Source organism: Myxine glutinosa, chromosome 7, assembly GCF_964187855.1.
Source record: "Myxine glutinosa chromosome 7, kmMyxGlut1.1, whole genome shotgun sequence".
NCBI lineage: Eukaryota > Metazoa > Chordata > Myxini > Myxiniformes > Myxinidae > Myxine > Myxine glutinosa.
Window position 1 is genome coordinate 87,835,560 of NC_136267.1, and position 26,652 is coordinate 87,862,211.

Below are 26,652 nucleotides of genomic sequence, written 5' to 3' on the forward strand. Positions count from 1 at the left end.
TTTCTTTCTCTCTTGCTCTCTTTCTTTCTCTTCCTTTCTCTCTTTTTCTCTTTTCTTTCTCTCTTTCTCTCTCTTGCTTTCTCTTTCTTTCTCTCTTTCTCTCTCTTGCTTTCTCTTTCTTTCTCTCTTTTTCTCTCTTACTTTCTCTCTCCCCTTTCTTTCTCCCTTTTTCTCTCTTTTTCTCTCTTACTTTCTCTCTCCCTTTCTTTCTCTCTTTTTCTCTCTCTCTCTCTTTCTTTCTCTCTTTTTCTCTCTTTCTCTCTTTCTTTCTCTTTCTTTCTTCTCTCTTTTTCTCTCTTTCTTTCTCTCTTTCTCTTCTCTCTCTCTCTCTCTCTCTCTCTCTCTCTCTCTCTCTCTCTCTCTCTCTCTCTCTCTCTTTCTTTCTTTCTCTCTCTCTTTCTTTCTCTCTTCTCTCTCTTTCTTTCTCTTTCCTTCTCTCTTTTTCTCTCTTTCTTTCTCTCTTTCTCTCTCTCTCTCTTCTTTCTTCTTCTTTCTCTCTTTCTTTCTTTCTTTCTCTCTTTCTTTCTTTCTCTCTTTTCTCTCTCTTTCTTTCTCTCTTTCTCTGTCTCTTTCCTTCTTTCTCTCTCTCTCTTTCTCTCTCTCTCTCTTTCTTATTATTATTATCTCAAATTATATTATTATATTTCAAATCAAATAATTATATTATTATCTCAAAATTAGGTGTCGCTTTTACCCCAAACGAGCTGCCCCCCATGAGCGCAGGGTCACCCCCCTTCCATGTTATGAGCAGCAAGAGTATTTATAGGTCTTGTGTGAAACTTCTTCTTGGGGACCCACCTCTAGCTGGGGTTACCCGGTGGAAAGGACTCTTGCCTCCCGGTCCCCCCTCTGAGCCTTTATGGGATACAATGTATGCTGGACTTATTTCTAAAAGAACAGGTGACCTTCAGTGGCGTTTGGCCCACTGGATTGTTCCTTCCAATGCTGTCATTCGTTTTTTTTCCCCCATTTCCGGCTGTTGCCCCTTTTGTCCGGTGAGGGAAGATTTGTTTCATGCTTTCATAAATTGTGAAAGACTTTCTCCTTTGTTTCATTGGTTAAATTTTATTTCCCATAGATTGCAGGTTTACCCTTTTCTTTGAAAGCTTACATCTTTGGCTTTCCTCCCAAAAAGGGAACCACATCTATTGTATTCGGGTTCCTAACCGCTACTGCTAAACTGGCCGTATACCTGTCGCGGAAGGCGAAGCTGGGCGGCAGACCCATGCAGGAATGCAGTATTATGGTGTTTTTTAGTTCGTTGGTGTCAGCAAGGCTCAAGCTTGAATTTGGCTGTGTCCAAACTGCAAACGACCTTGCAAATTTTGTTGCGACCTGGTGTGTTGGAGGGATTTGTGAGGTCCAAGATAACAAATTGTTAATTTCTGTATAATACAGTGCGGGTGTTTCTTATACACTGTTCCATGCTTCTCCTTGCCGGCGTCCCCCCCCCCCCCCCCTGGTCTTGACCTACTCTTTCTTTCTTAAGTCTCTCCTCAGGGTTGCAGATGCGATTGTAAATTTGTACATATATAATTATGCCTAGTTTAGAAATTATGCCTAGATTTTCTCCTCGTGTGTTTTTTTTGGTATTTGCACCTTTTCTGTCGCTTGGTTTGCAGTGCACCGATTGTTTTTTCCTTCCGGGATTGCTATGATTTTACTGATTTTCCTGGATGAATTGCTTTTGGTGGTACTCTTGTTTTATATTTTTATAATAAAAAGAGCTTAAAAGTCAAAGTCTCTCTCTTTCTTTCTTTCTCTCTTTCTTTCTTTCTCTCTTTTCTCTCTCTTTCTTTCTCTCTTTCTCTGTCTCTTTCCTTCTTTCTCTCTCTCTTTCTTTTTCTCTCTCTCTCTTTCTTTATTTCTCTCTTTCTTTCTCTCTTTCTCTCTCTCTTTCTTTCTCTTTCTCTCTCGCTTTTTCTCTTTCTCTCTTTCTTTCTCTCTTTTTCTCTTTCATTCTCTCTTTCTTTCTCTCTTGCTCTCTTTCTTTCTCTTCCTTTCTCTCTTTTTCTCTTTCTTTCTCTCATTCTCTCTCTCTCTCTCTCTCTCTCTCTCTGATCTTGGAGCTAATGCGGAAAATGCCCTGTTCTTGTTTTAAAATCTTGTGACGAGCCGTGTAAAGTTAGACTTAGCCTTTTTTTTCCATAACAGGAAGGCTGCCACAGTTTGAGGTCAAATGGTGTGTGAAAGAGGTCATTTGTAAAATCCTGGAGAAATGTTTATTGTTTTGTGAAATGTTTTGTGCATAATTTTACTGTATTAATATTTTTTTTGTCTGTTTTTCTCCTTGAAATGAGAATGTGACCCCTATTTGGGGGTTTTTCTTTTCTATTTTTATAATAAAAAGATACAAAAGTCTCTCTCTCGCGCCCCCTGCTGGCTGTCGGTGTATTTGGGCGTGGCAAGATGGCGGCTGTGCATGTGTGGTGAGGTACGAGCTGCTCTGCTGTTATACTCTGTTGTCCCTTTCCGCGTCGTATCTCACCTTTTCCTTCCCCCTGTTCGTTTATCTTCACATCCTTACTCTGCATTTGTGCCCCAACCCCTCCCCTTTGATCAGACCCAACACTTTGGGGCTTCGGCCCCCCCCCCCATTCCACCCTCCCCCACCCCCTTCGGCCTCCCTTTTCCCTCCTCGGTTTCCTTTTTCTTATCTCGTTTGTATTTATATTCACTCCTTCGTGTCCTTGTTTCCTTTCCTTTTCTGAGAGCCCGCAGAGAGAAAGAGAGCCCGCAGCTGTTTGTGGATAACTTTTGCATTAATCGGCGGCCCATCCCGTCCTCCGGCTGATCGTTTTTTTCTCCACCAGCTGTTTGTTTTCGCCTTTGAAAAACTGTCTCGGCTCGTAATTAATTAATCACTGTTCGAGAGCGATATTCACCCTCGTCCCATCCCTTCCTCGTCCCTTCTCCCCCCCCCCCCCCGTCCCTTTCCCCCCCCCCCCGTCCTCATCCCTTCTCCTCCCCCCCCCCGCCCTCGTCCCTTCTCCCCCCCCCACCCTCGTCCCTTCTCCCCCCCCCACCCTCGTCCCTTCTCCCCCCCCACACTCGTCCCTTCTCCCCCCCCCACCCTCGTCCCTTCTCCCCCCCCACCCCTCGTCCCTTCTCCCCCCCCCACCCTCGTCCCTTCTCCTCCCCGCCCCCCGCCCTCGTCCCTTCTCCTTCCTCCCCCCCCTGCCCTCGTCCCTTCTCCTTCCTCCCCCCTCCCCCTCCCCCGCCCTCGTCCCTCGTCCCTTCTCCCCCCCCCCACCCTCGTCCCTTCTCCCCCCCCACCCTCGTCCCTTCTCCCCCCCCCACCCTCGTCCCTTCTCCCCCCCCCACCCTCGTCCCTTCTCCCCCCCCCCACCCTCGTCCCTTCTCCCCCCCCCACCCTTGTCCCTTCTCCCCCCCCCACCCTCGTCCCTTCTCCCCCCCCCACCCTCGTCCCTTCTCCCCCCCCCCACCCTCGTCCCTTCTCCCCCTCCACCCTCGTCCCTTCTCCCCCCCCCCACCCTCGTCCCTTCTCCCCCACCCACCCTCGTCCCTTCTCCCCCCCCACCCTCGTCCCTTCTCCCCCCCCACCCTCGTCCCTTCTCCCCCCCCCACCCTCGTCCCTTCTCCCCCCCCCCCACCCTCATCCCTTCTCCCCCCCCCCCCTCGTCCCTTCTCCCCCCCCCACCCTCGTCCCTTCTCCCCCCCCCCCACCTTCGTCCCTTCTCCCCCCCCCACCCTCGTCCCTTCTCCCCCCCCCCCCCCACCCTCGTCCCTTCTCCCCCCCCCACCCTCGTCCCTTCTCCCCCCCCCCCCCACCCTCGTCCCTTCTCCCCCCCCTACCCTCGTCCCTTCTCCCCCCCCCCCCACCCTCGTCCCTTCTCCCCCCCCCCCACCCTCGTCCCTTCTCCCCCCCCCCCACCCTCGTCCCTTCTCCCCACCCTCGTCCCTTGTAAATCATGACTTCGTTTTCGCGTTACGCGGCATATGAATCGTTAACGCGTAGACATGGCGTCGTTTGTGTCCCGCCGAACGATGTCAGCGTCGAGGACCTCGTTATTGCTGTCGGCAACATAATCGGTATTGATAAAGTTTGCTCACGAATGAACAAACGTGTCGTTATTTTCGTATCCGAGGCTGAACTGGTTCACGAGATTGTATCTACGGGATTATCGACAGATGACGGACATTTCGTACTCGTGTCCCCTCTCGACACTCCGGCCGTTAATGTCATCTCGAACTGTACTCCATTCCTGAAGAATAAGAGACTGGCCTCTGAACTATCTCGTTATGGTAACTGTGGTTTCGCATGTCACTATGTTACCTTTACGTTGCCAGGATGACCGGGCTAAACATGTGATGTCTTTCAGGAGGCAAGCTTATCTTGTACTTCCTCCTTCTAACGTCGAAAGAACGCTGAACATTGTTTTAAAATTCAAAATTGATAATCATGATTACCAATTACTAGGGCATGCCCGTACGTGGGTGCCCGTTCCTTGCCAAAAAAAATAAATAACGCAACCCGTACGCTCTACCCCGCCCGTACGCCCGTACGCCCGTAAACAAAAAAAACAACGCTCTTCGCTTCCGCCCTTCGCTCTGACTGAATTGGGAGAAATAATGCGCATAAGAAATCGAGAAATTATTATTTTCTCCGGAAGAAATCGAATTACGAACCGTAATGGCGCACGCGGTCGGCTCGGCTCGCTCTCACATCGGCCACGCCTACGCAATAACGCGTTCTGTGATTGGCTGCCGGAAGGGCAGTCTTCACTGTCCGGAAGGTCGCAAATCGCAGTTACGATGAATCGCAAATTAGTTTTAATTAGTTTTAAAACATAGTTTAACGGCAACATAGTTTTCCAACGTGAAATAAATGAATACGCTCTCAAATGTGCCGTCCGAGGCAGAGTCTGTTCGCCACGTTCGGCACACGTGATAGCTCGCTGCTCTCTGATTGGTTGAATCGTTTTTTGGACATAGCTCGGTAACTACTTCTCCGATTAATATGAAACCTTGAAAAGGCACATCCTCGGGTCCCCAGCAATATACCTGGCAAGTTTCAAGTATATCGGACCGGTAGTTGTCGAGAAACAGCGGTCACAGACAAACATACAAACATACATACATACATACATACATACAAACATACAAACATACAAACATACAAACATACACACAGAGATTACTGGAATTATAGATAGATATGTAACCACTGACACCTTGAAATGTTTTGAATGTGGTAAATTCGGACACCTGAAACTCTCTTGCCCAAAAGCAGCTTCGTCGAACGATGGGACAAACCAGGTAAACAACAAGGATTCCTCTTCTTCATCTTTAGCTTCGGCTGTGAAGGGAACATCTTCCATGTCCGGCAATGACGCTCAGCCTTCCCATCCCGATGATCCAAACAGCACAACGAACGTCGGGGATGGTTTCACCATTGTTCCGTCAAGGAAGAGAAAGACCTTTCCCGAGGGTCATTTAACTCAGAAAAAGGTAGCATTTAACAATAAGCAACCTGTCGGTAGCACCCCCCCGGTCGTGACCGATGCCACTCTACAAGGCTTACCTGGGACAAACCCTGTACCTACAGCTAACAATTTCGGCCCCCTTTCATGTGAGGACATAGACGTTCCACATGCAGGGACTGGTTTACCTGTTAACAAATCAAATGGAATCGTCTCACCTGTTATGGACTCGGCTATTGGAAAGTCCTCTGATGATTTTGCTGAGACCACTGGTGATGAACCTACTGAGACCACTGGTGATGAACCTGCTGTCACTTTGGAAAATGTTAATCCTGAGCATGATGATGCTGAATTCCTGTCAGCAGAAAATAGCGAAACTGTCCCAGTTACTGCTCTCACTTCATCACCTGGTGAAGCTGGAATCGCAGGAAACAATGTTTTGCAAGAGACTCCTATTCTGATAGATACCGCCACACCATCAGAGGTTGTTGCAGTCGGGGGAAGCAACATCGCTGCATCTGCTGATGCTGTTTGTTTCACCAAATCCACAGATTATTGCTGTTATTCCACAAAGCAATGTTCCCACGGTGGGAGAGCACACAGATGTTACAACAAGTGCAGGTCCGTGTGCCAATATTGATGACAGTAGTGACATGCAGGACTATACAAGCTTGTGTGATTCGGAAATTAAAACTGACTGACGAATCTGACCTGGAGAAAGCAAACAGCCAGGTGGAAGCAATGGAGAAGCTTACCAGTCTAGGTCCTACTTCCCCTGAACAAATAAGACTTTTCTTGCAAAATACGTACAGGAAACGCAGTATAAACCTAACAGAATACTTTCCAGATTTACCGTCCTTCCTTGAGTGTGCTCAGGCTATTATACGCAGGCCTGACTCATTCAACTTTCGTCAGACACATTGTCACCGTTTAAGAAAATTGATTGCCAAGGAGAAAAAAACTCCAAGTTAACTCATGGTGAGTTTCAAGATTGGAACAGTAAATGTCAATGGTGGTGGAAGTTCACTCCGCCAGATCCAGACCAAGCAGCTGATAGACGCTAACGGTCTCGACATAGCTTTGTTGCAGGAGACCCATGCCGTCAGATCTGTTCAGGCCCAGTGGCGACTCATTATGGATAAGGAGTGTTTCTTTAGTAACAGCTCCTCGTCTAAGGCAGGAATCATGTTTGTCTTAGGGAAACATTTCCAACCATCCTCGCTTCAATTTGCGAATATCATTGATGGCCATCTTGCCTCTGTGACCTATCTCAATCAGGTCAAGTTTACAATCCTTAATGTGTACGCTCCAAGCAAAAATGGTGAGTGGATCTCCTTCTTCGCTGAACTGAGAAAGTTCCTCCAAAAACTGGATCTGCAGACTTGTCTAATTATTGGTGGTGACTTTAACTGTACTGTTAATGCCTCATGCGACCGAAACGGGCCTGAACCTCAACCAAGTACCGCAAAACTTTTTGCGAATATCATTGCAAAATATAATCTCCATGATGTCTGGCGCTTGCAGCACCCTTCTGAACAATCCTATACATGGTGTCGTTGCTCCAACAACCACATCTCACTTGCGAGGCTTGATCGCATTTATGTAAATTCTCACCTGTTACATGGAGTTTGCAAATCTGATATCGTGCCTTCCGGTTTCTCCGATCACTCCCTAGCTCGAGCATTCGTTCAACTCTCTAAACCGTGTCCAGGGAGCTCTCACTGGAAATTCAACAATAGTTTAATAGAAGACTTCAATTTTATTCAGGCGTTTGAATCTTTCTGGACAGATCTCTTGGAATGGAAGTTAAGCTGTTCTGTTAACCCACTGGTGTGGTGGGATTTAGTAAAAACCCAAATCAAAGGTTTCTGCCAACAATACCAGAGCTTCTCAAAAAGGGCTGATTAATGAAGCGAGGAAATTATTGCAATCGGAGATTTTACATCTTCAGAGGGTCACAGGACAAAATAATAATGTGCAAAGAGCCTTAACCGAAAAACAGTCCCTATTGAAAGAAATAACTGAGAGGAATGCACGTGGTGCCTTAGTTCGGATGAGGGTGCAGCACCTTAACGAGACAGACATACCAACTAAGTATTTTTTTTCTTTAGAGAAACGCCTTCCGAACAAACAGCTCTCTCAACTGCGTTGGGCAGACTCATCCATCACTTTCAATCAATCAGTTATCAAACTTTTCACAAAGGAATATTTCTCCAAAATATATTCGATGGAGCAAATAAATCCTGTCAGTGTCGCCTCTATCTCCGTAGGCCTGCCAGTGTTGTGTGAGGGTGGACGTTCCCACCTGGAGGGGCCCATTACCTAAGACGAACTTGGCGCCGCTCTGCACAGCCTTGCTGTTGGGAAAGCGCCTGGATTGGACGGACTTACAACTGAATTTTATAAGAAATTCTGGCATCTATTGGGTCCCGAACTCCTCAACACCTTGAACGCAAGCTGCCAGCTTGGGGAGCTCCCTCAGAGTTGCCAACGGGCTATTCTCACCCTCATTCCAAAGAAAGGAGACTTGCTCTATATTCAAAATTGGTGCCCAATCTCTTTGTTATGCACAGACTATAAGTTATTTTCGAAAGCCCTGGCATCGTGACTTACTCCCCATCTCTCCTCATTGTTGAAAGAAGACCAATGCTATTGTGTACCCAAACGCTCCATCTATGACAACATCTCCCTCGTAAGAGACATGATTGAACTGTGCAAAGAAAACCCCACAGATTTGGGACTTCTTCTCCTTGATCAGGACAAGGCCTTTGACCGCGTCAATCATCGGTACCTCTTCAAAGTGCTTGAACGGTTTGGACTTGGTCCGACCTTCATTTCTTACATTAAGATGCTGTACAACAATATTTCTAGTGTGCTTAAGATAAACAATGAACTTGTTACACCCTTGCCTGTTAACAGGGGAATTCGACAAGGTTGCCCCCTCTCTGGCTTGCTCTATGCTCTCTCTATTGAACCCTCACTGGTTTATTTGCGTGCTAGATTAACCGGGGTTGTGTTTTCTCATCTTGAACGGCCCATTAAGGTGCTGGCATATGCCGATGATGTGTGTCTTTGTGCGGAACCTCAATGACATTAACGTTGTCTGTTATTGTCTATCCGTGTTTGAAAAGGCTTCTTCAGCCAAAGTGAATTGGGGCAAAACGAGCGCATTTTGGCTTGGTCCGTCATGTCACTTGGCACCAAGACTTCCTGCTCCTCTTGCATGGGCCACTGATGGCGTGAAATACCTTGGAGTGTTCTTCGGTAATGACGCCACAGTAGCAAAGAATTGGGCTGGTCTGTCTGATTTTGTTGAAGGAAAACTGCAAAAATGGAGAAATCTGATCACACAACTGTCCTATCGTGGAAGGGTCTTGGTGATTAACAGTTTGGTAGCCTCTACCCTATGGCACAGGTTCTTTGTGCTGCACCCTCCGGTAGTGTTGCTTCAACAGCTCCAGAAGTGCTTTGTGTCTTTCTTCTGGGATGGAAAGCACTGGTTGCGACCTGAGGTCCTCAGTTTGCCACTGACCGATGGAGGCCAAGGCCTGGTTGACATAAAGAGCCGGTTAATGGCCTTTCGACTTTCGGTTGCTCTACGCATGCTGTACATGCACCCCTCTCCACCTTGGGTTAACGTTGCTCGTCGCCTTTTGCAGCAGGCGGGGAGACTAGGCTATGACAACGCTCTATTCTTGATGGATCTTTCGCATCTTGATATGTCTCCCCTCTCTAGGTTTTATCAGAGTGTACTAAACGCATGGCGAGCCCCAACGAGAACAAGAGCCACGCTTTCGTACACAAGGCAAATGTTCCTGATGGAGCCCTTGTTTTACAATTCAATTTTCCACGATATGCCTGCTGATAGGTGTCTCGTTCAATGCTTTGTCGCGAAGAACATAAAATCGGTCGCCGATCTTTTAAACCCAAATGGCAGTTGGATCGGAGCTGATGCACTGGCAAGCCTGGTTGGCGTGTGATCCTCCAGAGTTGTGGCACGCATGTTACGCGGTGTGCTTCATACCTATGCACAGCTTGCACCTGATTGGGAGCAAGTCCAAGCAGACAATGAACAAGGTGCTTCTCCTGCTACCTTTCCTGAACTTATTTGCAAGTTTTCCCTTGCCAACTCTCCTCCTTGTACCCCTTTTAGCATCGGATTCAATGGTTTTCCGAAACAAAAAGAGCTCTATTTGGGTTGCGTAAGCTTTCTTTCACAAGGGCAAATAACACAGTGGAGGGTTCAATGGAGAGACCTCTTACCTTGTTCCCCCCCCCATATTTTCCTAATTGGAAAGGATTCTATCATCCTCCTGTGCCGCCACGACATGGCGACCTCCAATGGAGACTTGCACACTGGATCCTCCCTTCCAACCACTTGCTGCACCGCTTTTCAAGTCTCCTGGCAGATGAATGTCCTTTTTGTAAAAGGCCTGAAAACCTCTTTCATATTTATGTTGAATGTCAATGGTTGGCTCCTTTATTTATTTTTCTTAAGAATTGTTTTGGCAGGATTGGTTTGGTTTTCAACACTTGTGTTTTCATTTATGGCTTAGACATCTCACACAAGAATTTGAATGATGTGTTAGGTAATTTCCTGCTTGCACAGGCAAAAATGGCAGTGTATAAATCAAGAAAAAGAAAAGTTGATGATCTTGGAGCTAATGAGGAAAATGCCTTGTTCTTGTTTTAAAATCTTGTGCCGAGCCGTGTAAAGTTGGACTTTGCTTTTTTTTTCATAACAGGAAGGCTGCCACAGTTTGAGGCCAAATGGTGTGTGAAAGAAGTCATTTGTAAAATCCTGGAGAAACGTTTATTGTTTTGTGAAATGTTTTGTACATAATTTTACTGTATTAATTTTTTTTGTCTCTGTTTTTCTCCTTGAAATGAGAATGTGACCCCTATTTGGGGGTTTTCTTTTTTCTATTTTTATAATAAAAAGATACAAAAGTCAAGTCAAGTCTCTTTCTCTTTCTCTCTTTCTCTCTCTTTCTCTGTCTCTTCCTTCTTTCTCTCTCTCTCTCTTTCTTTTTCTCTCTCTCTCTTTCTTTCTTTCTCTCTTTCTTTCTCTCTTTCTCTCTTTCTCTCTTTCTCTCTCTCTCTCTCTCTCTCTCTCTCTCTCTTTCTCTCTCTTTCTCTCTCTTTCTCTCTCTTTTTCTCTCTTTCTTTCTCTCTTTCTCTCTCTCCCTCTCTCTTCTCTTCCCTCTCTCTCTCTCTCTCTCTCTCTCTCTCTCTCTCTCTCTCTCTCTCTCTCTCTCTCTCTCTCTCCATGGCTGTCTAAAGGCCGGTAATTAATTGCCAAAACAGCCTCAGGGCAAGAATTATAATGGGTGGTTTGCCTTCCCAGTGGAAGTCAGGGAAGGAATTTGTAACTTGTTCGGTGTGGTGGTGGTAACTCGCCTACTCTTCAGGAAATCCACCTTGGGATCCATTAACGTATACCAGCTAATCCTAGCAGCCAAGACGCCCAGGTTGAAGTTCATCCGAAGGACTGCGCACTCACTCAATTTGGCATGAAAATTGTCACTGCACCTGCAGATGTAGTTCTGAGTCTAGTCTGTTGATGTGGCAGGTAGTGAGTTTGGGGTGGAGGGAGGAAGGGAGAGTACACTTGTATCTCAATGGGTTTTGCCGAATCATGAAGAAATGTACCTGCTCCCATGAAACCCCACACACCGACCTTCGTCATGTGGTTCGAGCCTGTCACACATTGTTCTCCAGGTGACTGCTGATTCCTGTGGTACATACCATGTTATAAGTTCTGAAACTGTTTGTGAAAAGGGAAACACCTTGAAACACTAAATAAGAGACTGAGGTGGTGTTTGTAACTTTGTGACGTTTCATGGCACTGCTTGCACATGTACGTGCAGGTGCGATGTTATCTGGTACCTGCCCTGACTCCTGCGACACGTTTGTCGCCATGTCACCTGCGACGCTTCGAGGAGATGTGGTCTTTGGCAAGAACTCGGACCGTCCGGCAGATGAGGTGCAGGAGGTGCTCTACGTACCGACTCAGAACCACACATCAGGAGAAATGCTTTCCGTAAGCACTTCATTGTCTCACGTACATTGTTTATGGTTCATTTCTTCGCAGCATGAAGAGCTGTTTTTTTATTTTAATTTTAAATGAATCAAGTTGAATACAATCATGTGGGTTTGCCATACTTGCAACACTTATTGAATACCTCATCTCTCTCACTCTCAACCTCTCTTTTGACTGTTGCTTTCATCAGTGTAGAACTGTAGATACTGGTCCAGGGTAGTAAAAGTGAGGGGAGGGGCTGGGAAACCACTGGAAGGGAAGGGAAGGGCGGGGCTGGAAAACATGGTAAGGGAGGGGAGAAGCTGGATAACTAGTCCCGATATACTAGTTGCAGCGACATGACTTGTCCCAAAAAATTATTGGAGAAAAATGGAGTAAACGAGAAGAGGATCATAGTATGGTATTATTGAGCTGTGGGGTAAGGGAAACCATGGAAGATGAGAGATGTAATGGGAATAGAAAATAATGAAGGTTTACATACACATGCATGTATAAAGGCCTTCAAGATTACATACACGATCAGAAGTATAAAATATTATAGACGACAAACACGTGCGATTACCTTTTTAAACAGTCGCTACTGGTGTTTAACACGAAACTGAAAGGGAGGAAACCCGATGTTCTTGAGGCTTTATACATTGTGAAGGATATATTATAAATATATCCTTCTAGCATCAATTCTACGAGCCGAATCCAGATTCGGATTTGGCTAGTATAATTTTTTAATGTCCAGTCTTTCTATGGTGGATGCTTATTGCGTCCACCATAGACTAATGGACCCGAGCCTAGATCTACTGTAATCTATATACCCCAGAGATGACAATACCATTACCCTAACTGCCGCTCCCATAGGGAGTGCGTGTACTCGTTTTATAAAAAAAATAAATGAAGTATGCAGTTGAACACTGTGTGGTGTATCATGTTCTATGAACTCTGTTGTTCGTTTGCTCTTCCTAAATTAATTCCTTCCTGTTCTGTTCGATTGTAAAGAAAAAAAAATCCCTATCCATATCTGAAGGAGCTGGTAGGATGGCCCAGATGTGTACACACTCACGTATAAGCTGTCTAGCCTGGGTTTGAATCCCGACCCAGCTACAAACTGTCATCTTGGTGTTTCACAGGCAGGGTGATTCATGAAAGTTTGTGCCGTTCCTCAAATGGACGTTAAGCTGGGTGTCACATCTGCTCGCACTGGTTGGTGGGTGTTAAAGATCCCACTGTGTCCTTCACGCAGAGTGAGTGAGATATCAAAAGATCAGCTGAACAAATTCCAAATTCCTGCCATAACCTACAGAGGTATTTCATCGGCCAGTGATGCTACATCACAGCCTTGTGTTGCATACGGAAGAAGAAGACCAACCAGACCGCCTCCCCAATATATGACGGTACAACTATACCTATACGATACTAACTGTTATACGATACTAACTGCTATATGACGGTACTAACCACTCCTTCCTGCTACCATCCCTATAGCTCATGCTCTGGTGTGGCTGTTGAGAGGATCAGGATGTCGATGATGCAATTGCATGCTGACTGTTCAAAATTCCAATCTCTATATGTAATCGGTTGCTGGTGCTTCGTTGACCTCTTCTTTTCCAACAGTGCACTTACATCGATATCCCACAAGTGAGCAGGACGCACGCCGTGGTGCTCAGCAAGCCCGCATGGATGTGGGGTGCCGAGATGGGAGCAAACGAGTTTGGAGTGTGCATTGGGAATGAAGCCGTTTGGACTCGGGAAAAGCTCGAGAGCGAGCATGCCCTTTTGGGCATGGACATGTTAAGGTACCTACACCTGGTGAAGCCCCAGTCCCACTGTAGCGATTTTATTTTTCGCGAACCACAACGATCTGGCATTCGTGGAGAAAATGGCTTTGGACGTTCTGATTCTTTTTAGTTCGTTCTTGTTCTGTTAAACTTTCCTTGCGCATCGTGAGGATCATCTCGATTCGCGGAGGCGCTCCGACAGTTTTGAAATGTTCAAAACTGTCGTGGCGCCGCAACGATTTAATCACATTCGCCCATTGTCGTTGTGTACTCGCGTGTAATCCTTCCTCTTCTTTGCAATTCTTTGTGACTCTCACCGCTTCGTTGTTAAGATCGGCGCTTTCCGTTGTGGTTCTGGTTCAATTTCTGCCGCGAGGAGAGAAGACACAGAACGACGGTCGGACGACCTGACTCGATGCGCAATGAGGAGAACGACGGTCGGACGACCTGACTCGATGCGCAATGAGGAGAACGACGGTCGGACGACCTGACTCGATGCGCAATGAGGAGAACGACGGTCGGACGACCTGACTCGATGCGCAATGAGGAGAACGACGGTCGGACGACCTGACTCGATGCGCAATGAGGAGGAACGACGGTCGGACGACCTGACTCGATGCGCAATGAGGAGGAACGACGGTCGGACGACCTGACTCGATGCGCAATGAGGAGAACGACGGTCGGACGACCTGACTCGATGCGCAATGAGGAGGAACGACGGTCGGACGACCTGACTCGATGCGCAATGAGGAGAACGACGGTCGGACGACCTGACTCGATGCGCAATGAGGAGGAACAACGGTCGGACGACCTGACTCGATGCGCAATGAGGAGAACGACGGTCGGACGACCTGACTCGATGCGCAATGAGGAGAACGACGGTCGTTGGTAATCGCAGAAAGCAGAGAAGATTAAGAACGAACAGCGATGCGACAAAGCAACGAGGCACAAGGAGTTACAACGGCTGTGTGAGATGAAGAAAGAATACAGAACGACCATGACGATGTAGACCCAGCACGATTTTGGGTACGAGGGGTATATATAGGAAGGGCCCGATTCTCCTCGAAGTCAGTTTCCAGAGTAGCTCACATCACTGTGGTTCATCACTATGTGGTTCTTAAAGTCACTGTGCCCCCTGTGGGTTGTCATCCTCACCCCTCTTCAGAGACTACAACCAGCACACGACCTCCTGCAGGTTATTAGTTACATGAAATTGTTTTAAAATAATATATAACATCATGCTAGCCCAGTACTTTTGTATCATTGACAGCTGGGTCTTTCATCCAGTATCATTCACTCTACCTACATATTTGTTGCAGGTCCAGTTACAGAATGTTCAGAACAACCATGGTGTCGCCCACCTGGTCCAACGTGGAAGGAAATGTTCTCAAGGACTGGCGAAGCGCCACGGAAATGCGCGGTATTTGTAGCCTCCGAACAATTCGTACTGCATCGTTCTGACACGTTCCAGTTCTTTCCAGTTCGTTCTAGTTCGTCGCGCTTCCGTTCTCCGTCTACCTGTTCCGTTGCGTTTCGTAACGCGTCGTTGTACGTCTTCGCCTACTTCGTGTTACTTCGGCTCACACGTCACACTGCCTCGTTCTAGTTCCTTCTGCATCGAGTTTATTCTACTACATTCGTTGCTAATCAAGTCGATTCGCAAATATTGTCCTGTTGATTCGTTCCTCCACCAGATCTGGCAATCCCGGTGGCATTTTTAGAAATTATTCGTGGCCTGAATCGTAACAATTTCGTAGTTTCCTTGTGGTTCGCTTAAAAAATCGTCACAGTGGGACTGGGGCTTCAATGCCATTTCCAATGTTTGATGCGTTCTTAAATTTCCCTGATCCAAAACCCACAATGCACCAGTGTGATGTCATGATGACTTGTGTACACGGAATGAATCAAACCTCTGGGAAATGAACGACTTGATGTCAATAGCCAAAAGCTGCTACCTCACCAATGACCCTTTGGTAGAGGGGAACACACTTGCACAGCCTGTGGCCTAAAAAATGATGCCATTTTGAAATTTGTGTTTCACTTTTGGGTCTTTAACAGTTTAGGATGGACACCTATTGCATGTAAATCATTGCCAAGGTAAAATAAATAAATGAAGAGCTCATGATGAAGATTGATTTGAATAGCTTTGTGTAAGAATTTTTACCTCCGCCACCAAAGGTGGATGGAGGTTATGTTTTCACCCCTGTCTGTCTGTTTGTCTGTGAACACGATATCTCAAAAAGTTGTGGACGAATTCGGACGAAATTTTTAGGTCGTGTATGTGACTGATTAGATTTTGTTGAAGATCTGGATTCGGCTGGTATAATTTTTTAAGTGATTCTTCACCATTGGGAGATAGGGCCAAGCATGATAAATAGGATATCTCAAAAAGTTTTGGACGGATTTGGACGAAACTTGGTGGAGAGGTTGTGTGTGTGACAAGGACGAATCGATTAGATTTTGGTGAAGATCTGAATATGGATTCGGATACGAGAATTATTTAATTTTTCACTGATTCTTCACCATTGAGAGATCGGGCAAAAAGCGATTATATTGAAGGAGCTGGGGCTCCCACGTCGATCGGAAGAATGGACGCGACAAAAAGCTGGAATTCATCCGAGTTGCTTTAATCAAACCAAACACTCAGGCACTCTGAAAAGCCCGTTTATCGGGCAGCAATATATATACATATTATCCCGGAGCGTTTGCCCAGGAAAGGCGAGAGGGGGCGTGGCCCAGCGTCCTGGCTGCGGCCTGGCAAGTTGAGGGCGAGCCTGCCCGGGCATGCCCGGGCGTCCCGACCGAGGCCTGGCAAGTTGAGCGCGGGCCTGCCCGGGCGTCCTGGCCGAGCCCGGCATGGTGATCGCTCCGCGTCCTTGATAGGTGCAAGGCGATTGTGAAAACCCAGCGGTAGCCGCTACACACGTCCCCCCAGAATCGACTTGCACCGGCAGGGTCAATTTGAGGGGGGTCCTGATGACCCGGCCGAAGCGACCCCTGGCGGGTCGTGGGAGGGGGTCCGGTGTGGTGGTGGGCGGTCGAGTGGGGGGCACCGTGGACGGGGGGCGGCCTCGCCGCGGCGGAAGGGCCACCCGTGGTGGGTGGTCGACGTCCACGTGTGCCGGCTTGAGGCGGTCCACCGCAATCCGGTCCGACCTGCCGCCGATGTCGATGACGAACGACTTGTCGTCCCGTCGCAGCACCCGGAAGGGCCCGTCGTACGGCGGCCGGAGTGGCCCCCGATGTGCATCGTGACGCACAAAAACATACTCCGCTGTGCGAAGTGCTGGGGGGACGTAGGACTGGGGGTCACCGTGGTGGGATGTTGGCACGGGGGCAAACCGTCGGGCGGCCTCCTGGAGGTCCGAGCGCTGGTGAGCTGCGGACCAGGGACTGGTAGCGTCGGGCACGAATTCGCCCGGGACGCGTAGCGCCTGGCCATAGACAAGCTCGGCGGTGGATGCCTGGAGGTCCTCCTTGGGGGCCGTGCGGAGGCCCAAAAGGACCCACGGCAGCCGGTCGGCCCAACCGCCGTCTTGAAGGCCGGCCATGAGCGCGGCCTTCATGGAGCGGTGGAATCGCTCGCACAACCCGTTTGCTTGGGGGTGGTAGGCCGTAGTACGGTGGAGCTTGACCCCCAGGTTGCGGGCGACCACGCCCCACAGCTCGGAGGTGAACTGTGGTCCGCGGTCTGACGAGATGTCCGCCGGTGCGCCGAAGCGGGCGACCCAGGTGGCGATGAAAGCCTGCGCCACGTCGGCGGTGGTGGTGGAGACGAGGGGAACGGCCTCCGGCCACCTGGTGGTCCTGTCCACCATGGTGAGCAGGTGTGTGAACCCCCGTGACGGGGGGAGGGGGCCCACCAGATCCACGTTGACGTGGTCGAAACGTCGTTCGGGCACGGTGAAAGGTGCCAGCGGGGCCTGGGTGTGTCGGTGGACCTTGGCCCGTTGGCAGGCCGTGCAGGTGCTGGTCCAATCGCGGACGTCCCGACGAAGGCCGTGCAAGACGAATCGCGCCGACACCAGCTTCTGGGAAGCTTTCCGGGCCCGGGTGGGAAAGGCCGTGGAGGGAGGCGAAGATGCGGCGTTGCCAGGTGACGGGCACGATGGGGCGAGGCTGGCCTTGGGAGACGTCGCAGAGCAGGACAGTGTCCGCGAAGGGGATGTCGGCCAGGCGGAGGCCCGTGTCCGCCGCCCGGAGGGCTTGCACCGTGGTGTCGGTGGTTTGGTCCGCTGCCATAAGCGCAAAGTCCACGCCCAGGTGGACCGCGTTCGCGCTGGCCCGGGAAAGACAGTCGGCCACGGCGTTGTTTTTGCCGGCGACATGCCGGATGTCCGTGGTAAACTCCGACACGGCGAAGAGGTGGCGCTGTTGGCGGGCCGACCACGGCTCCGTGACCTTGGCCATGGCGTAAGCCAACGGCTTGTGGTCGACAAACGCCGTGAAAGGTCGGCCCTCCAGGAGGTGGCGGAAATGGCGGACGGCCAGGTGTAGACCGAGGAGCTCCCGGTCAAACGTGCTGTATTTGAGCTCGTTCGGCCGGAGCTGCCGGCTGAAAAAAGCGAGTGGCTGCCAAACCCCGTTCACCCATTGCTCATGTACGGCGCCCACCGCGTAGTCGGAGGCATCCGTGGTGAGGGCGATGGGAGCATTGAGCACCGGGTGAGCGAGCAGTGTTGCGTCGGCGAGCGCCCGCTTTGAGCTTTGGAAGGCCGCATCCATTGCTGCGGACCAGGCGATGTCGTGCTTGGCCGGCTTGCCCCGGAGGGCTTCGTAGAGGGGCCGCATGAGTTGAGCAGCGCGGGGCACGAAGCGGTGATAAAAATTCACCATTCCCAGGAATTCCTGCAGGGCCTTTATGGTGCGGGGACACGGGAACGTGGTGATGGCCTCGACCTTGGTTGGCAGCGGCACGGCCCCGTTCTTGGTGATGTGGTGGCCCAAAAAATCAACGGCCGTCGTGCCGAAGTGGCATTTGGCCGGGTTGACGATGAGGCCGTGCTCGCTGAGGCGCCCGAACAGTGTTCGGAGGTGGAGGAGGTGCTCGGCCCGGGAGGTGCTGGCGACGAGGATGTCGTCCAGGTAAACGAAAAGGAACGGCAGGTCACGCAGCACGCCGTCCAAGCGCTGGAACGCCTGAGCCGCGTTCTTGAGACCAAACGGCATCCGCAAGAATTCGAATAAGCCGAACGGCGTGATGACTGCCGTTTTAGGGATGTCGGCCGCCCTGACAGGTACCTGGTGATATCCCCGTATGAGATCAATTTTCGAAAAAATGACCCGTCCCGCCAGACGGGCGGAGAAGTCTTGGATATGCGGAATCGGGTACCTGTCGGGGGTGGTGGCGTCATTGAGACGGCGGTAGTCGCCACACGGGCGCCATCCACCCCCCGGCTTTGGCACGATGTGCAGTGGCGAGGCCCACGCGCTATCGGAGCGCCGCACGATGCCGAGGTGCTCCAACGCGTCGAATTCGGCCTTCGCCACGGCGAGCTTGGCTGGGTCGAGGCGGCGGGCCCTGGCGTAGACCGGCGGGCCCGTGGTTGGTATGTGGTGCTCGATCCCATGCCGTACTGCGACGGCCGAAAACGTCGGCCGCGTGAGGGCCGGGAACTCCGTGAGCAGGCGAGCAAACTCGTTCGCCGCCGGGACGGCGCATGCCAGCTCGGTCGGCGCGGAGCTGCTCAATGTGCATACCAGGGAGCTGAATGTTTCGGCGTTGATTAAACGACGCCGTTGGACATCCACCAGCAGTCCGTGTGCGCAGAGGAAGTCGGCGCCTAGCAGAGCCATGGGCACGTTTGCGGTTACAAACGTCCAAGCAAAGCGTTGGCCGCCGAAGCAGAGGGTGACGTTGCGCGGGCCGAAGGTGCGGATGGTCGATCCGTTGGCCGCAACCAAGGAGGGGCCGCAAACCGCGGATTGCCTGTCCTGGTCAGAGGCGGGTATGACGCTCAGTTGGGCGCCGGTGTCGCACAGGAAGCGCCGTCCGGACGCTTTATCCGTGATGAACAGTAAGTTGCCCGTGTGGCCGGCGCTCATGGCTGGTAATGAACGCCGGCCCGGCCGTTTCCCGGCCTGCCGAAGGTGCACGGGGGTCGGCATGTCTGGGCCTTCTGTCGGAACCTGGCATGATAGTAACACCACGCTTGGTCAGGTGGAGGCCCCGGTCGTCGTGCTGGAGGTGGTCGGCTCGGTGTAGCGGCCGCCAATTGCGTCGGCAGTTCGGTCGTCGACCGTGCCGGGTGCTCGGGCGCCATGGGTGTTGCGTCGGACGGCGGTGGGTCCCATGTCGCCGCTGCGATGCGCTGTCCTGCGGCGGAGATCTTGTCGGCTTCTCTGGCAAGGGCCCGGGGATCTGTGATCGTCGTGCTTGCCAGGGCGAGGCGTACCGGGTTAGGCAGCTGACGGAGGAACAGCTCCCGGAACAGGAATGCCGGAGAGTGCTCGCCGAGCAGTGAAAGAAAGCATGTAGTCCATTCGCTCGGAAGGGCGCGTGTCGCCGAGCTCGGGCAGGTCGAGCAGGCGCCGTGCGCGTTCCGCCGATGGGAGGGCGAAAGCGTCGAGGAGAAGCTTCTTAATCGCGCCGTATTTGTCAGCGGCTGGCGGGCTCTCGAGGAGGCTCAGGGCGCGGGCCGCGGTGGCTGAACCGAGCGCTGCTACCACATGGTGGAAGCGGGTGTCGTCGGCCGTGATGCCTCGCAGGGCGAACAGGGAATCCGCCTGTGCGAACCAAACCGCCGCGTGAGCCTCCCAGAAGGTAGGCAGTTTAAGGGCGACTGCCGTGTCCATGTCGGTAGGTCACCAATGAAGGAGCTGGGGCTCCCACGTCGACCGGAAGAATGGACGCAACAAAAAGCTGGAATTCATCCGAGTTGCTTTAATCAAACCAAACACTCAGGCACTCTGAAAAGCCCGTTTATCGGGCAGCAATATATATACATATTATCCCGGAGCGTTTGCCCAGGAAAGGCGAGAGGGGGCGTGGCCCAGCGTCCTGGCTGCGGCCTGGCAAGTTGAGGGCGAGCCTGCCCGGGCGTCCTGGCCGAGCCCGGCATGGTGATCGCTCCGCGTCCTTGATAGGTGCAAGGCGATTGTGAAAACCCAGCGGTAGCCGCTACAATATAACATATTTCAAAAAGTTATGGACAAGTTATGACTAAACTAGGTGGATGAGTTTGTTAGGTGACAATAACAAGCCGATTAGATGTTGGTTCAGGTCCGAATCCAGATCCGGCCTATCATTGGGATACAAAACAAACTGTTCAGTCTGGCAGAGTTATGTGCTCTGCTGAGTGCCGTTATAGTTATAATGGCGACAGTCTGGTGTCAAACAATTTGATTTTAGCATTCATCAAAAGCAGAAGGGCTTTTACATAAATCAACTGCAGCACAAGGACATGAGATGTCAGTGTTTTAGCTTGATTTATACAGGAATGTTGATAGATAATGGACAAAACAGTTTGTGGGATTTGAAGCTGGGTTCGCAGCATCATGAGCCAGGTGTCCAGCACCAAAACAGGTAAATTCATTTCCAAGTTGATTTGGGCATCCTAGTGAGATTGTTTTCTCAATTACGTCATTATTACCTGCGCATGCGAAGCAAAAAGCGGGGTTAAGCAATTTGTTCACTTGTCTGCCCTGTCTGTAAACGTCAGTTTATGATTGAGACTTTATTTCAATTAAATATTGTATTTTGAATGTGGATTGTAAAAAAAACCTGCAGCTCAACAGTACTTTCGCTCTGGATTTGACCCAATTGCGCATGCGCAGAGCAGTGAGATAATATTTTTACTCCGTCTGCCAGGCAGTTAAACAAAATTGAAAATTATTCCAAACAGGAAGCATTGTTTTAACGAACATCATAAAATACACATAAAACAGTCACAAACTACTAGCATGGCACTCGGTAGATCGCTGTAACCTCCACCAGGCTGACCAGTTTATATTTTGTATTCCACTGATAGGCCAAATCTGGATTCGGACCCGAACCAAAATCGAATCTGCTTGTTCTTATGAAATTCCCAACTCATCCACTTAGATTTGTCATAATCTGTCCACAAGTTTTTGAAATATCATGCTATATATCGTTTTGAACCTATTACTCAATGATGAAGAATCACTTGGAAATTTTTTAATTCTCATATGCGGATCTTCTCAAAAATTTAATCGATTCGTCCTTTTTTCGATCGATTCTTTTTTCACACAAAATCTCTTTTCACACAATCTGTCCACCAAGTTTCGTCTGAATCCATCCATAACCTTATGAGATATTCTTCTATATATCAGTTTTAGCCCTATCACTCAATGGTGAAGAATCACTTTAGAAATTCACGCATTCAGATCTTCACTAAAATCTAGTAAACATGCCCAACCTCTCCACAAAATGTCGTCTGAATCCGTCCGTCCACAATTGAGATATGCTGTTTACAAAAACACAAACAAAGACAGACAGACAGGGGTGAAAACATAACCTCCATCCACCTTCGATGGTGGAGGTAATTACTAATGCACAATATTAACCCTGTAATGTTAATATTTTGCATTAGTAATTGCAATATTATTCACAATATTGTGCAATAACAATATTAATAACCTTCAGTAAGTATTCACACCCCTTGACATTTTTCACATTTTGTTGTTACAGCCTGAATTTAAAATTGATGAAATTGAGATTTTTTTTTGTCACTGATCTACATTTTATACCCCATTAATGTCAAAGTGGGATTTTAATTTTTAGAAAATTTTCCAAAATAATTCAAAATGAAATACACAAATATCTAATTTACATACACCCAGAGTCAATAATTCAGAGAAACGCCTTTGGCAGCGATTACAGCTTTGAGACTTCTTGGGCATGTCTGTGTCAGCTTTGCATATCTGGATTTGGGGAGTTTCTCCCATTCTTCCTTGCAGATTTGCTCAAACTCTGTCAAGTTGGATGGGGAGCATCGGTGAACAGCAATCTTCAAGTCTTTCCACAGATTCTCAATGGGATTCAAGTCTGGGCTTTGGCTGGGCCACTCAAGGACTTTCCCGTTCTTGTTCTGAAGCCATTCCAGTGTTGCTTTGGCTGTATGTTTGGGGTCATTGTCCTGTTGAAATGTAAATTTTCACCGCAGTCTGAGGTCTTTTGCACTCTGAGGCAGGTTCTCCTCAAGGATTTGCCTGTATTTAGCTCCATTAAATTGTTCTTTGTATCCTTAAAAGTCTCCCCGTCCCTTCTGCTGAAAAGCATCCCCATAGCATGATGCTGCCACCACCATGCTTCAATGTAGGGATGGTGTTAGATGGGTGATTAGCTGTGATGAGTTTCCGCCAGATATAGAGCTTTGAATTCAGGTCAAAGAGTTCAATTTTCAACTCCTCAGACCACAGTTCTATCCTCCCTGACCAGGGTCCTTCTTGCCCATTTGCTCAGCTTGATCAGACTGTCAGCTCTCAGAAGAGTCTGGATAGTTCCATATTCTTTCCATTTCCTAATGATGGAGCTCATTGTGTTCTTGGGTACTTTCAACACTAGAAATTGTTTTATACCCTTCCCCAGATCCATGCATCCTCACAATTATATCTCGGAGTTCTACGAAGTTTCTTGAACTTCAAGGTAGAGTTTCTGTGCTGATATGCACTGTCAAATGTGGGATGTTATATATAAAGGTGTTTCTTTCTACATCATGTGCAATCAATTGAATTTCACAGGTAGACTCCAATTCAAGTAGGAGAGACATCTCAAGGATGATCAAAGGAAATTGGATGCACCTGAGCTCGATTTGGAGTGTCATGTCAAAGAGGTTGAATACTTATTGACTCAAGACATTTCAGCTATTCATTTTAAATTAACTAGGGCATGCCCGTACTATATATAAGCTAGGACGTGCCCGTACGTGGGTGCCCGTTCCTTGCCAAAAAAAAAAAAAAAAAAAAAATTGTGTAGGGGTGTGTGTGTGTAAACATCCTAGGGCGTGCCCGTACGTGGGTGCAAAAAAACATGCGTGCAAACAACAACAAAAAAAAACTTTGAAACCACGTGGCAGTAACGACCACAGAACCCCCCCCCCCCCCCTCTATTTACATGAATGGTTTGGTCCATTCGCAACGACCACAGAACCCCCCCCCCTCTATTTACATGCAATGGTTTGGTCCATTCGCAACGCCAAAGCGAACGGCGAACGGCTAAATCGCCATAGCTCGGTAAGTACTTGTCCGATTAATTTCAAACCTTGAAAAGGCACATCCTCGGGTCCCCAGCAATATACCTGGCAAGTTTAAAGTATATCGGACCCGTGGTTGTCGAGAAACAGCGGTCACAGACAAACAAACAAACGTACAAACGTACAAACGTACAAACAAACACACAGAGATTACTGGAATTATAGATAGATTTGTAAAATTTTCCAAAAAATAAATTTCCCCTTTGACATAATGGGTTATTATGTGTGGATCAGTAGGGGGAAAAAAATCTCAATTTAATCCATTTTCAATTTAGGCTGTTACACAACAAAATGTGAATACTTTCTGAAGGCACTAACATGTTGAATAAGGTGGTGTATAAGACACTGGATCAACGGCGATAAACTCCCTGGGTTTTTCTCGAGAGCCTTTCAAATCTTCAATTTATTTTAATTGAATTATGCACCATACTTGAACACGGTAGAACACCGCTTCTGTGCCTTTCAAAACCCTTCCTTTGAGAAGGACTTGTTAATACTGTGAAAATGGCTCAAATGTGATGCCACCCTCTCTGCTATAGTCTGAGCGTCAATCTCCTACCATCTCACAGGCTTGCTCTCGAGCGTGCTGAATCGGCAGACCAGGCCCTTGAAGTGCTGACTTCTCTGCTCGCCGAGTTTGGTCAGGGTGGATTGTGTGTCGAGGGTCCCAATGAACATTTTGTTTACCACAACAGTTTCCTCATCGTGGACCACCGTCGATCCTGGGTGCTTGAGACTGCCGGAGCCTTCTGGGCAGCTGAACTTGTTACAGGTGATTGTTTGGAGTAATTCCTCTATGCCTATGGTCTAATCAATCATTGCAGACTCCTTCCATCTCAAAACTACCATAATCATTAATTTGTTGCTGTGGTCACCATCAATGAGGACAAACCAAATGGCTTTTTAGATTTAATTTTTCCAGGTTTATTTGGGGGAGATAAAAATAAATCATAATGGCTCACTGTTTTGTAGAGGGGGTGCGGAATATCTCAAACTGCCTTAGTGTGGGCACATCCATGCACCGTGAGCACCCACAACTCAGGGCTCATGCTCGAGAGCGAGGTTGGTGGAATGGCAAGAGTCCGTTCCACTTTGCTCAAATCTATTCGGAATCTGGTGGGACCTGTCCACGGCTACATGCTGGAGCTCGGCTCCTCAAGAAGCATTCAGGTAATATCCACAAAACATGGTGAGCACAACATACGAGATAGAGATTAATGCTCAGCTAACATTACGTGTTAGGGGCAGGTGTGTTTCACGCGCATGAGATGATGAGCATTCTCCGCGATAAGGAAAGTGGAATCTGCATGGAGGGAGGTCATTGTACCACAGGAAGCATGGTTTCGGTACTAAATCCACGAGGTGCTACCCTGCACTTCCTGACTGGTACACCCAACCCCTGCCGGTAATGCACCTCACGTGTTACACAATATCATTGTTAATCACAAGCAAGTCAAAAAAACATTTCCCAGGATCTTGTGTTTTGTAGATCCATCTTCAAGCCATTTGTGTTTACGGAGAATGTGGCCCCTCTGCTGAAAACTGTGGCACCCCTGATGAAAACTGCAGAAGATAAGCGACCAGACAGGCGGCACGCACTCTATCGTAGTCAGGAGTGTGCGTTTGCTGTCACATCACCTGCAAAGGTTAAACTCATTAACAGCACAACCCCTACACGACACAAACAAGGCCTGGTTGTCAAACCTTTTGTTTAAGGCCAAATGACAGCCAGTTATTTCTCAAACAATTCAATATACTGCAGTCAGACTGTCATTTGCAGGAATTTGATTTAAATGTCACAAATTGAGTTGGTAAATGCTGCATTGCTGTTCCTTCATTACCAGTTCAATCAGAAGTATTAAAATCAATGGTGTAAAGGTTCAGTGTGTAACCTGCACACGTGTGTATGATCTGTAGCTGCTGCAGGGCCTGCAGGAGCTTGAGAAGCGAGGGTTGAAGATGCTGGACGAGATGGATTCAACACAGTCAGATCCTGCTGGTCCCTGCTCTTTATCGAAGCTTTTCTCAAACTTTGTGGAAGAGGAAATTAATGTGCATCAGATTGGTCACTGAAACGAATCTTCAGCTTTTAAACCCCTGGGTTGTTGATTGTTCAGCTGCTGGGATTGGGGGTTGGCAGTGTAATATACTGAAGTGCTGGATGGGTTGAATTGTGGAGACCCCATTAAATGTTGATGGAGGTTTTGTAATGTTAAGACAAGCTCTCATGAAATCACATGCATTTAAATTTGTTCATATGGTCAACAATGTACTTTATACATTATGTCGTTAATAAATATAGATTGAACCTTCAAATATCAAACAGCAAAATCATTCCAAAGCCTGAACTGCAAACAGTACAAATTAGACAATTACCTTGCCAGAGAGGGTATTGCATTTGAGTCCGTTTGTTTGTCCGCACAAAATAAAATTGATTTTCTCCGCACCCATTGCTCCGATTGACAGGAAATTTTCACCATAGGTGTGCCACCTCCTATTAGTCTACTTGCCAGCAATGTGAACCCGGAAATGTTGAGTACCCCAAAGTTTTAAGTTGGAAATGTACAGTATGGGTCCCCAGCACTTAGAAACTGCCGGATGCTAACTTGCATATGTTGGGCAATTAGCAAAATTAGCATTAATAGCATTAACCCTATCAAACATAGGCCTGGGACACTGAAATTTCTGTTTCGCTCTATTGCTCCACTTTTATTCACAGGTATTAGAGGTAACAAAGGCAAGTACCATACCAAACTAGAATAATATGACTATGGGTAAATAATATCCTCAAAATTAAAACACAAGTATACCCAAAATTATCAGAGCTGAAAAATATGTGCACTAGTTACACAACATAAAACTTCCATCAAGAAAGAGCGTCTTGCACTTCTACTACTCTGCACTGTTATAAAGCATATCCTCATCATAAAACTCATCCTCATAATCTTCATCTTCTTCTCCTGACTCTACATTCTTGTCATATTGCTCTTCTTGCTGTGAGTGTGTTGCAACATGTACTATCAGAGCCTTTGCAGAAGCAGTAGCTGGTACAGGCCAGGCCTGCAGCTACGCAGCTGCACTTTGCTGTTAAACAGGGCTTTAACCCAGCTTTGCAGCTACAGCTGATCATTTCCAACACGGCAGGAGGAGCAACGGGGCTTGCATCCAGGATGGGCATGATG

The 26,652-nt window shown here is 48.4% G+C and overlaps 1 protein-coding gene across 9 annotated transcripts in view; it reads left to right on the forward strand.

Annotated features, from left to right (window-relative positions):
• SCRN3 (secernin 3) overlaps positions 1–25,915 on the forward strand; it is a 27,357-nt gene extending 1,442 nt beyond the window's left edge. Inside the window, exons 2-9 of one of the 9 annotated variants that reach the window (XM_068122653.2) lie at positions 11,017–11,165; positions 11,315–11,487; positions 13,093–13,274; positions 24,040–24,242; positions 24,443–24,640; positions 24,713–24,875; positions 24,960–25,116; positions 25,388–25,914. In XM_068122653.2, coding sequence (XP_067978754.2) covers positions 11,105–11,165; positions 11,315–11,487; positions 13,093–13,274; positions 24,040–24,242; positions 24,443–24,640; positions 24,713–24,875; positions 24,960–25,116; positions 25,388–25,543 — 1,293 coding nt within the window. In that variant the 5' untranslated portion in view covers positions 11,017–11,104 and the 3' untranslated portion in view covers positions 25,544–25,914. Of the gene's footprint in view, positions 1–2,350; positions 2,435–11,016; positions 11,166–11,253; positions 11,488–13,092; positions 13,275–24,039; positions 24,243–24,442; positions 24,641–24,712; positions 24,876–24,959; positions 25,117–25,387 lie in introns of those variants that run through there. The other 8 variants (XM_078781963.1, XM_078781964.1, XM_078781966.1 and 5 more) reach the window with 8 other exon arrangements.
• Positions 25,916–26,652: the final 737 nt, after the last annotated feature.